Source organism: Anguilla rostrata, chromosome 15 (assembly GCF_018555375.3).
Source record: "Anguilla rostrata isolate EN2019 chromosome 15, ASM1855537v3, whole genome shotgun sequence".
Lineage (NCBI taxonomy): Eukaryota > Metazoa > Chordata > Actinopteri > Anguilliformes > Anguillidae > Anguilla > Anguilla rostrata.
Window position 1 is genome coordinate 8,551,824 of NC_057947.1, and position 12,163 is coordinate 8,563,986.

Consider the following 12,163-nt stretch of genomic DNA (forward strand, 5'->3'; position numbering starts at 1 on the left):
TAAGGGACCCCCCCCCCCTTTGCCTCCCGGGCACACACAGAGCAGATGTATACGACGCACGTTTGCCGTAGAAAGCCATGCAGAAGAATGTAGTATGACAGCAGCCAGAGCTACGCTTTTTATGCACTGCTATGACAACCATATCACAACCAGTTCACGATGCGGTGTTAGATGTACGAAAATAAACATACCCATACCATATCTAGTCTATGCCTCTCCAACTCCTGGGAGAAAGAGTTGGCAAAGCATTATGAGACAGAAATCACAGAGTTATAAAAAAAACAAAAAAAAAACCAAGTTTATTAACACCCGCAAGATTACCCTCATACCAAAAGTAGGGAAATTACCCAAAGAAAAAACCATGAAGGATTTAATAAAGGCATTATAAAGAGAGCCCTCTTTCCAAATCATTTTAAAATCAGGAAAATAGTTCAAGCATAAAGTTAGAGGTAAAGGGGCAATGGCGAGTACTTACCTGATGCTTTAACATGACAGCTTGCTGCCTCCGCAACTCCTTCTCCTTCAAGAAAAGCAAAAAAAAAAAAACTCAGTTCAAACAACTTATATTTTAAAGCTTTATACTGAAGCTTTATAAAATTGGCCAGCTGCAGTAGGTAACTCTTTTTAGAAAGATCATGAAAGGAAACGGTCATGCAGGGTAGCAATCACAGAAAGAGCTGCGGTGGCAGAACTCCAGCACCATGCATTGTGTTTGCACCCACAAATTCTGCATTCTACAACCAGGGATGCGGCCCAAGTTCTTATCCTCAAAACAAAGTGTTTCACAACGGGGAACCAATCAAAGCGATAGGCCGGTTGTCATTAGCCAGTCGACAATGAGATTGACATTGTGCGTTCACACAACAGCACATACAGCCTGCTGCAAATGTTGAGAATTTTCAGCAATGGTGGAAAACCCATGCCTGCATCGCCGGCACGGTCTAATGCCAAAAATAAAAAAAGAGAATTGGACAGAACTAGTTCCTTTATTTATTCCAGGATCACAGACTGACATAGTAGTAGTCAGTCTGAGATCCTGCCTGCGGAGGAGTCATAGTTATAAATGTTGATGTGCATTCATGATGAGGTGTGTGGAGAAGGGGGTTGGGGGTTGGGGGGGGGGGGGTGTGGGGCAGTGCCTCTGTTTCTGTGGGCAGGGCGAATGGGTGTCACGATTTTCAAAATGCTTTCGCAACATTGCGACGGCTGATAAAGTTGCCAGCTGCAGGTACAGTGAGAGCCTGCACTGCACAAGCAGAATCAAGTGCCTATAATCTGCTAGCACATAGCATTTAGCTCAGGTACCTTTTGACAAATGTGGAACAAAATATGACCCGTGAGAGCAAATGTCCGCTCTGCACTTGATGAAAGCCAGATAGCAGTCTTCTGCTAGGAGAAGCCAGTTCGGTACGAATGGTGGTTGCTTCTACAGTGGCCGTGCTACAGTTCTCCGGGTGTCAGCACAGCGAGCCTTAACACCATTTCTATCCGTCACTCTCTCTGCTTTCCCTTTGCCTGAATAAAACAAACTACACGGAAGACTGTCTTTGAGCCACACCCTGCATTAGCCTGAATGAGTTTATGCAGTGCCAGCAATCACAGAGGTGAACTTTGAGTGTGGACACGCAGGCCGCTGCAACAAGCGACCGCTAGCGTTCATATTAGCGCAACTGTGACCTTTCCCCCCTCCAGCCTTCGCAGGCCATTCAAACTAACCTTTGTTCGTTTCTCAGCCTCCAAAATTTTGGCATTTGCTGCTTCTTCCTTCTTTTTCCTTTTCGCCTGTGTACACACAAAAACGAGCCGAGAAGTTGCACAACCAAGCCACTGAGTCACTTTATCTGTCACGAACACGTCCCTCGCCTTGTGTGCAGTGAATAGACGTATCTGTTCAGCTCAGAGTTGTGGGTGTCCGGGAGTATGAATAATACGAACGAGTCTTTGTCACGGAAGTTTTGGTTGTCACATATTCTGTGAAATTTTCCAATATTATGGCAGTTCACTGATTTCCTCATTTTTGGCCATTCAAATGATTACCCTGTTTTTAGTGCTTTTTGTGATTTTTTTGGATGGTAATAGTCAACTTTATTATTTCTATAGGCCTAAGCTTTTTAACCGTGTTGCCAAATGCTGGGGGAAACAAAGTGTGACAATGTGCACTGTTTCTGGAATGCACTGGGATCAGGATTCCCATCCTTGTCACAGTGGTCGCAATCTGATGTTTGACGGCCCCTGTCGACAGTGTTGATGCCCAGCGCTTCTTCCTCTGTTTTGGTAACATTGTCAGTGACAACAGGTGCTCCATCGAAAACTCAAAAATTGCAACACAAAAACATTTTATACAAAAACACAGTTGAAAGAAATGTATTATTTTAGTCATGCTCAATTTATAACAATGTTTTGTTTAATTAAAGGCAAAAACCATGCTTGCTGATTTCTTTTTTGAAACTTCAAGCATTTGTTGCTGTTGCTACAGTTGTGCATGTCATTTTGATTGTTTCCCACTGCTGCGCTATTTAACATTGCTAATTTTATACTCCATGACAACTCTGCTGTGACTGCTCTGTGACTTATATTTTCCGTGACAAACACCCTTATCTATGAGTAGTTACAGCATGGAGGCCTCTATGAGGAAACAGGAGTGAAGAAAACTGCACTGCTGGTAGGTAATAATGAGGAACAATGCATTTTCTGCATTTGTGCAACTCACTAAATAAGAGACACAGACGGAAAGACTAAATGAAACACCTAATTGAAGTTGTAATTTATTTGAAAACCAAGTCTTTGATGCATGTGTCTATTCTGTTAAATATGTGTGTGCGTGTGTGTGCGCGTGTGTGTGTGTCTGTCTGTCACACAGCTCTTCCCTTCCTATTATTTGCTAATCTGCGTACATTCTCACATTTGTAAATTCCCTAAAATGTGAACAATTCCTATCGTTTGGAGCTCCAGCAGCGCAATTAGTAATGGAGAATTGGGGAAAATTATTACAGTAAATCTAGTTTAGATCTTCGGAACCCATGATCAACTCTGAACTCTTCCATTTCAGGTCTTGGGAAAAAAAAAAAAAAAAAAGACGGGACTTACAAAGCAGGGAAAAACTGCAGAAGAATAAATTATGTGCATTTAAATATGTGATTAACAGCTGTGAGAAATCCTGTTGAGAATGGCTTGCCAACCGTGTCAGTTCAAATTTGATTTAGGCCCGCTAAAACACTTTGGAGCTTCGATAATTGTATGTGTATGGAAAATAGCTTTTTCCACCTCCGTACGCTTAACTGTTGCTATTGTCAGATAAAAAAAGAATCATTTATGTACAATTCAACCATGGTCTGAAAAGGCAAGAACAGACTCCTAATATTCAATAGCCTTCCACTAAAACCAATTTAGAATTTTGCATAATTTTATATGGATATTACCCAGAATGCATCATAATTCAGAAATAACCCCAATACGTGTAAGATGGCCATTCCAAGAAAGTGCATGTTTTAACTCCGATTCTGCCGAATGTTGCCCATTTTCCAACACACCTCCAGAATCTGCTGGGCCCGAAGCTCCTTCTCCATTCGGATTTGCTGAATTCGTTTGATCTTCTCCTGCAAAAATGCAGAAGGAAATGGAATGAAATATTATATGTGTACATTAATACAATATTGAATATAACATGCACTCATACAAATATAATATGTATAAAATTTTAGTTTAGTATAAGATGGAAGTTTAGTCTCAAAGTTTTCTCTAAACATTGTCTCTGAAAATGCAGAATGTTTCCGTTCTCTTCAAAATTTTTTGTTCAAAAAAAGAGACGTTCCTCTAAAAAAGGATTTGAGTACTTTCCTTGCAAATTTATAATTTTCCAACTTTTAACAAAAGACTTTTGTTGGTGTATTGTTTACTGGAAGAATTATAGGAAAAAGAAGTGATGAAGTACTCATGTAAAAGTGAAAGCTAAAGAGAGAAGGGCCCGTACCTGTTGTTTCAGAATCTTGATTTGTTCTTTTTGCTTCCTCTTCTCCTCGGCAGCCATGATTGCTGAAGGTGAGAGAGAGAGGGGGGGGCAGAGAGAGAAAGGTAGAGAGGAGAGAGGGGGGGCAGAGAGAGGGAGAGAGGGGGACAGAGAGAGAGAGAGAGAGGGGGGAAGGGGGTGTAAAGTTTGTGGTTTCACCACGGAGAAGCAGAGGACATGGTGTATTAGCCGCAGTGCCGCAGACGGTGCGCTACACACCTTGCTGCTTCCGGGCCTCTTTGGCTGCTCGCGCCAGCGCCTGCTTCTCCAGCTTCCGCATCAGTTTGATCTGAGCTGCCTGCCTGGCGATTTCTGCGAGGGGAGGGGGGGGTAGGGGAGAAGGGGGTAAGGCAAGGGTCACTCCCGAGCAGGACCGCGCGGGTCAGAACGCGGGCGACAGGGCGGCGCTCTTCACCATATTTATTTATTTATTTATTTGACAGGGACAACACACATTGATCAGCATCACTATTATGTGATGTAAACGTGGCAGATTTAGCGAGATCGCTAACCTTGGGCCTCCAGCTTGCGGAGGAGCTTGGCGCTGTTGGCGCCGGGGGCGTCGGCCTCGCCCACGTTGGGGGGCCGGCCCTTCCTGCGCCGGGAGCGGGGGCCGTCTCCCGGCTGCTGCTGCTGCTGCCGCTCGGAGGCGGAGGGGCGCCCCCCCCTCCGCCCCTCCATGGCCAGGATGCGGGGGAGGACGTCCTCCCCCTTCAGCAGGCTCCACTGCAGCCCCTGCTAACACAGACGGGACGCCCGCGTTAGCGTTTCGCCCCTCGCCCCTCGCCCCTTGCCCCCCACCCCCCCCAACGTTAAACAGCAGCATCACATTTCCCTCCTCCCGTTTACACACAGCACACTCTCTAAACTGCTCAAGCTGCTCCTGGTGCATTTCTACTTGGGCTTATGTGCGTCTGCCGCCCCTCTCTTTTGTACAGGGGAGCTGACTGGAGGGAGAGGAGGACACAGCATCTGCTGCTGTTGGGTTTCACTGGACTCCAGATGATGCGCTAGTGGGCGGGCCAGACGCGGTCTCTCAGAGGGGGCTCTGGGCCTGCCACTCTCATGATTCTGCACCATTTAACTCCGCCTCTGTCCCATCCTTACTTAGCACAAATTCCCAGAGATAAACTGCATCCCTACGCTGATGGTGGGGGGGGGGGGGAGGTGGAAGGGTGGGGTGGGGGATTTGAGGTGGAGGGAGGTTGGGAATGGGGGGAGGGGTCTGGGGTGGGGGCGACGGGTCAGGATGGAGCATCCCTACACTTTATGCTTTAGAAAAAAAGAACTGAGAAAAACTGGCAATAGATATAAAAACAGTCACCTGCGATCCATCTCTGGCTTCATAGAAGTCACCAACCCTGATTTTTGCACTGAAGCTAAAATTATCGCGCGTGATGTCACTTACTCCATTTCTGGATAGATACTACAGAAGAGAAGATAATGGCTTTGGTGAGACAGGATATCCAGCGTTCGAGGGGAGAGGCTGTAATGCGAGACACTGAAAGCACCCTACTGCACAGGCGACAGCTGGCGGCTAGAAGGGCTGGCTGCGGGTTCAACAAGCTCTGGGGACAATCCACTGGCACATTGACTTGTGAATCATAAATCACATCATTACCATCACGTTCAGTTTTTTTTTTTCCATCAATTTATATGCAGCTAGCTATTATAAGAGGTACTACAGCGGCTAGCACAAGCAGACAAAGCAAGCAGTACACATGTGAGCTCTTCCATCAAGTCAGCAGCGGGTGAAATGGCGCGGGGGCAGGTGGGGGGGGGGTGGGGGGGGGCGTGGGGGGGTACCTTGACTATGTCCGGGTACTGGCGCAGCTTCTTCCCGCAGGGGGCGTAGTAGGACACGTCGCCCTGCACGCGCCCGTTCAGGGTCCGGATGCGCGTCTCCCTCTGCCACCTGACGAGAGAGAGGGGAGGGGACGGTCACGGTCACATGACCCTTCCCTCCAATCAACACGCGCCGCCTCAGCCGACCGAGCACACCGGCACAGACACGTCTCAGACAGGAACCAAGAGCTAGTACTGCAGGCAAAATGTTATTATTATTATCATTATAACTATTATCATTGTTATTAGTATTATTAGTATTATTATTATTGCCTTTAAAGTACCATATTTACAGCTCTGGCGGCGCTTCATTACTGTTAGCTGTTACTTCGTTCTTTCTGCGGCAACCCACAGGCTCCGGGGGAAACGTTTTTTTTGTCCCCGTGTTTTTTGCCACATCATTACCCACTTACCCTGAGCCATAAACCAAAGTGGAGCCGTTATTATAATATCATTCTCAATTCTGCGGGTGCAAGTGTGAAGGTGACACATAATTGCCCAGGACAAGAGCAGATTTGTGAGTATCCAAATAAGACTGCGGTGGGCATAGGTGCTCGCGATGCGCTGAAAACGGGTAGCAGGCACGTACGCACACGGACTGCCCGCGCACATTTGCCTTTCCGTAGTCCAGCATACTCAAAGCATACAAATGATCCCCTCTATGGACTACATTTCCCATCATTTTTGCGCACAAATTCCAAACAATGACATCATTCAGAGAAAAAGTTGAAGTAGGACACAGGGTACACTTGTAGGTAAAACGACAGGTCTGAAAAAACATTGTTGCGCTGGCCAGACAACTGCTCAGGATCCACTATGATGTCATTTATGTCTATGCAGGCCCTGCAGACTTCTGTGGTGACTACAAAATGGCCTTAAGATAATTTACATACAAAGAAACACTGCCAAATCAATGAAAACCTAAGTGTTTGTCCTCTCTGTAGACACCCAGAAATACATGCCCTGCAGTATGTGTGTCTACAGATCCATTGTGAATGAGACCATGGTGTTTCTGCTCATATTATGACACAGGTAAGTCAGGAATTATAAAATGTGATGCTGGAGGGAGGCTTAGCAGGAACTTCTGACTACCTGAACAGCCTCACCTGAAGGCAGAGAAACCTGAGAGCATACCTGTTTAAAACCAGGGTTAATAGCACAGGTTTAGACTGTGACATATTCAGACACTGCTGCCAATAGAAACTAAGCACAGTGTAGCTCCATTTGCTTGTGTGGCTGGTTTGCTTCTGGTTTGAGACAGTATGTAGATACGTCACAGTCGGGTTTTAATAGCCGTGTGCAATTGGAAAGTAGTGACTGTTCTCCACAGGAAGGATAGGTCAGTCACTGGAGCGTTCAAATCGTCGAAGACTACAGATGACGCAAAACCTTAACTTATGCTATTAGCTTACAACATTTAATTGCAGCCCAGAGATCAGAGAGTTTCCATATCGACCAACAGATTCACAAATACAATGCTTCCCGCTATGCCAGGAAGCGAATCTGTGCACCTGTCAGTATAGAAGAGCTGTCAGAGCTAACACCCCTATACCTCCACCCTCTAAATCGTTCTTTTTTCCAGATATTTCCTGATTGAACAGTCAATTTTTTTTCATCACCTAAATGTCTTAACCTGAATCAGAGTGTCAGCATATGTCACAGGCACACACATAGAGCGTTTTCACTCTGAAAGCAGATAAGACCATTTTCAGCAATGAAGCCAAATAATAGTAGTCCCAGAGAGATACTGTTCAGTGTAAAATCTGTATTTTCCCGATTAATGGAAAGATCTGGAAAATGGGGTTTGTGGAAAGGGAGGGAGGTCTCTGCAGCACTTAATCCTCTAAGATCTCTGTGCCCTCGCTCACACCAAGTCATGGAGAGAAGAGTCCCCGCAGCGAGAAACCATCCTCATCGATTTAGGACGTGGCCAAAGTTCAACCAATCAAACGCCCACTGCATCCCGTCTCCAACAGAGACAGCAATGGCGTGTCTGTGACACCCTGCGATGGTGTTGCCGAACGTGCAAACCTAACCCATCCTGAATACACGCCGAGGGGCGTGGTGTCCAGGCAGCCTACCCCAGTTCCAGTGGAATCCTCAGCTCCCGCTCGTCCGTCACCCTCCGCCGTTTCCCGTGCCCTGTGAGAGAGCGGTCACTCGTTAGCCTCCCGAACGCTCTTCCTCACAAGAGCCACATGTGCCAAATTAAAAGCCCGCTCCCAATAAAATGCTAAGAGCCCCTCGGCCTTTGAACTGATCTGCTGGGTTAATCTTCTCAGTACCAGAGAAGTTTCTCCAGGCCTGGGGTTTAAAACTTCCCTGGGTTTCCTCCAGTGACAGTACTGTATATGTATATACATTTGGACAAGTGTGGCACAGTGTTTAATGGAAATTAACTCAATGCTATCCGGCACAGGTCTCTCAGTGGAATTTCCTTATGTTTGTTCGCCTCCTTTCCGGAGCTAGGTCATTTTCGCTTGTGAGGGAATATCAAGCTGGACTACACTGCAAGATGGAACTTTTGTCCTGAAAGCGTGTCCTTTTAATGTGGGGCAGGGCTGGGAGAGAGACTTCAGGCGGCACCAATTTGTAGACACAGTTTTTGCAATGTTTATCTCACGCTTGTCATCTCTACATGACAGCAGACACTGGTTTATTAGACCCTGCTCTGCATGGGTGTTGTTATCAACAGGAGCAGCGCACGTGTTATCGGCCCTCTGACAGTACTGGCCGCGTCGGAGTGAGGTCCGCCCGGTCTCCGTGGTTACCTGGAGGCGTGGCGAGAGAGAAAGACGAGGAGGGGGCGCTGTGATAGGCCGCAGCGCCCGTGCCGACCCCCGGGGGGGCAGCCGAGCTGGGGGTTTTGATGAGGTTGAGAGGGGAGCAGTCGGCCGAGCGGCTCGAGGAGGGGGTCTTGACCAGTTTGAGGGGCGCGTCTTCCCCCTGGGCGTCCGTCTCCATGGCGCCGCAGTCCTTCGCGTCCTCCTCGGACCCGTCCGAGTTGCTCTCCAGGTTGCTTTCCGACTCTGCGAGGAGAGAGTGGGAAGCGAACAGGTGGAATTAAGGTGCAACTCACATTTAGCATTTAGCATTCAGCATTCAATTACATACAATTACAATAAACTTCAAGCAATAACCAGGGGACTGTCGGCACTGTACAGCCAGCTGAAGGAATCACTCGCAGTAATATTCTATCAAACCATCACACTAAGCATGATTTAGGGCAAGTATTCAATTACAGCTGAATCAGATCAAATAGCACAGTTACACCTTTTAACCTCTCCCACCAGGCTAGTACCGCCCCACTACAAGCCTGGCAAAAGCAGTTAAGCTATTGGTATGTTGGTTCAAGATTCGGTCACTGGTTCAATGGTTCAATATTGTAGAATTGCATCAACTTGGCGAAGGGGACACAGGGAAATGGGTGAGTAAGGAGACACTGTGGTCCTCAAACAGGCCAGCCCTTTGTGCCCCGCCCTCTGAGATTATGACCTATGTCTGCCCCGGGCGTGTCTATCGCTGCTGCAGCGTGGGCTGGACCCAGACCATGAGGTCAGAGGTTTGGGAGACTACGTGCAGAACACAGCCAGAGCAATGCAAAAACCAAACAGTAAGTCAACCTCAGCAAGTATTTTAGTCTTGTATTTAGATTTTAAATCTTATTTCTGTTTCTTTTTTTCGCGACATAAGACAAAGATATTGCCAATGAGGTCAGACAGTTTTCATTTCAAGATTTGCCAATGGGATATGAGAATTTCACTTGTCAAATAACTTAAAACAAGCTAATATTTTCTACTTGAGAAAAAAACTGATTTTAAGTCTGATTATAAGACTAAACGCATTTTTAAGACGCTTTTTTTGTTGCAGTGAGCGAGGAGGGCGAAGCTCGGGGCGGACCTGATGGGCTGTCGTCCGAGTCCTCGTCCGAGTCTTCCTCCTCCTCCTCTTCCTCCTCCTCCTCCTCGTCCTCGGCAGAGTCATCCGAGTCTTTGCTGCTGGGGATGTCGGACTCGGCCGCGCGGAACATCTCCACCAGCGACTGCGCCAGGTGACTCTGGGACAGCGCCCTCGCCATGGCGACGGCGGCGGCAGCGGCGTTGGGCGGGGCCCCGGGGCTCCCGCCCCGCCCCGGTGAGGTAGACGGCCGTGCCCGCACCACGGAGACGACGGCCGGAGGGGGCGGGGCCTTGGCCCCCGTGCTCAGGTTGACCGGCGAGGGGAAGCCGGCGCCGGGGGCCGGGGCCGGGGGGAGGGGCCTGTCGGGGCCCCCGGCCTGGCCCCGGGGCTTGGTGATGAGGGCCAGCGGGGCCTCCTGGACGGCGGTCTGGATGACCCCGTTGCGGTGCTGCCCCAGGAGGGCGTTGGACAGGAAGAGGTTGGAGTGCTTGTCCGCCAGGGGCGCTAGCTTGTGACCGCCGAGCGGCGGTTTGGGAGGGGACAGGCGCGACGTCGCCCCCGTTTTCTGGGACTTGAAGAGTTCCTGCTGTTTCTTCAGCTCCGGGGAAAGAAAAGGCTGCAGAAGAGAGGAGGAAAAAAAGGGAGGGGGGGGGGTGAAACATGCAATTACAGGAGCTGTCAGTCCACATTAATGCAGACTGTGAAAAGCAGGTGGCTAAAGTACAACATTTCACATTTCCTAAGAAACTGTGTCAAATCATTACCGTTGGAAATAATTGAGTGCAGCAAAATAGATACAACACAATGGCGGCGCTGTGTTGAATAACACGAACGTTAGCTTGCGTATATTTTGTGTATTAAAATCAACTCAATTATCAACCATTTATGAAGCGAGAGCATGTGCCATAATTCTATTAATAATCAACCACTTGCGTTTAGCTCGCAGCATAATTTTATAGGCTTTCGTGGAAACATCTTTGACAGACATAAAGAATGCGTTTGGATTTATCATGTTTTCGGAAAAACCCCGAGGTCTACCCCAACGTAGTTATCTAGGATTTTAATGCGAAACCAATCGTCTTCCTGCGACCGCACAACACACTCTTACCCAACAAGGACCGCACAAAAAGGGCTGCTTTTTGACTCCTCGACAATAATTGCGTTGATAAAAAAAAAACAAGCAGAATTCTTTCCCTTTGATAACAGCCAGCTTCCTGAAGCAGTACCCGGTTAATTGCTTGTCTGCTTTGGTGCCGTAATTCCAATAAAGCTAAATGCACTGTCACTTCCACTCATGTACACGGCCCGGGCCGCCCGAAACGCAATCAAACCGCCGACAACAGCCCTCAGACGTTTCGTTCTCCGTTTCGGCGAAACGCCACTGACCTTTCAAAATCCTCACGTCGGAAACAATGAGAGTCATCGAATAACCGCAGATATTATAATAACGTAAACAAAAAAGAATTACGCCATTCCGCCTTAAATAATGGGGGGGGGGGAAGGGGGGGAGGAAGAGGAGGAGGGGGGGGGGGAATTGGTTTTAACTTTAAACGAGCCTGTGCGTGTGTGTATTTAGCGGCTGAACTTGGCATAAAACACACACACTGCAAAAAAGCCTGTCTTAAGTGCTTCAGTCTTACAAGATTTAAAATCATTTTTTTCTCAAGTAGAAAATATTAGCTTGTTTGCAGGATGGGGTGGGGCGGTTCGGGGCGGGGCAGAGCAGGGTGGGGCGGGGCAAACTCACAGGCTTCAGTCTGAAATCGGCGATGTGAGAGAGGGGCTCCTGCAGCGGGTGGCGGCCGCCCGTCCGCACGCTCTCGGGGGAGGGGGCGGCGCGCTTGGGCGAGGGCGAGAGGGCGAGCGAGAGGGGCATGGGCGCGGGGGCGTGGCAGTTGGGCGGGGCCTCCCTGCGCGGCTGGGTGACCAGGGCCAGGGGCTTGGAGCTGGCCGCCAGCCCGATGGCCTGGATGACGCTCTGGTGGTGCTGCCGAGCGCTCTCCTCCTGGGCCTTGGAGCCGGGGAAGAGCAGCGGGGCGGGCTGCGGGGGGAGGTGGGCGGACGGAGGAGCTTCGGCGGGGAAGACGCGGGGCTGGTTGCCCTTCCGGTCCTGCGGCTCCTCCTCCACGGACCGGGGCCCCTCTTTCTTGCCCTCGCTGGGGCTCCGCCTCAGCACCTGGGCAGAGGGAGGGGTTATGCAAATTAGGCATCCTGAGGAGTTCCACCCACAAAGGAAATGCCAATGTCACTGATATAATTTTAAATTATCATCATGTAAAAAATAAATAAATATACAAACACATTTAAAAAGCTAATTTGCCCAGAATAAAAACATAAAATCATTTTTGCATGTATTAGTACATAAATGTCAACTGAATTGATTTTAAAAGCGTGAATATCTGAAAGGCCATA

At 48.5% G+C, this 12,163-nt stretch overlaps 1 protein-coding gene across 17 annotated transcripts in view; it reads right to left on the bottom strand.

Moving 5' to 3' along the window:
* The window catches only part of LOC135241186 (bromodomain adjacent to zinc finger domain protein 2B-like), an 80,545-nt gene that overhangs the window by 14,960 nt on the left and 53,422 nt on the right, over positions 1-12,163 (bottom strand). For 4 of the 17 annotated variants that reach the window (XM_064311365.1, XM_064311364.1, XM_064311366.1 and 1 more), the window contains 13 exons: positions 11,499-11,927; positions 9,752-10,367; positions 8,623-8,880; positions 7,933-7,993; positions 5,813-5,921; positions 5,331-5,432; positions 4,519-4,744; positions 4,226-4,318; positions 3,971-4,032; positions 3,531-3,596; positions 1,717-1,782; positions 476-520; positions 192-224 (listed from right to left, as the gene is read on the bottom strand). In XM_064311365.1, coding sequence (XP_064167435.1) covers positions 192-224; positions 476-520; positions 1,717-1,782; positions 3,531-3,596; positions 3,971-4,032; positions 4,226-4,318; positions 4,519-4,744; positions 5,331-5,432; positions 5,813-5,921; positions 7,933-7,993; positions 8,623-8,880; positions 9,752-10,367; positions 11,499-11,927 — 2,166 coding nt within the window. The remainder of the gene's footprint in view (positions 1-191; positions 225-475; positions 521-1,716; positions 1,783-3,530; positions 3,597-3,970; positions 4,033-4,225; positions 4,319-4,518; positions 4,745-5,330; positions 5,433-5,812; positions 5,922-7,932; positions 7,994-8,622; positions 8,881-9,751; positions 10,368-11,498; positions 11,928-12,163) is intronic. The other 13 variants (XM_064311376.1, XM_064311360.1, XM_064311374.1 and 10 more) reach the window with 9 other exon arrangements.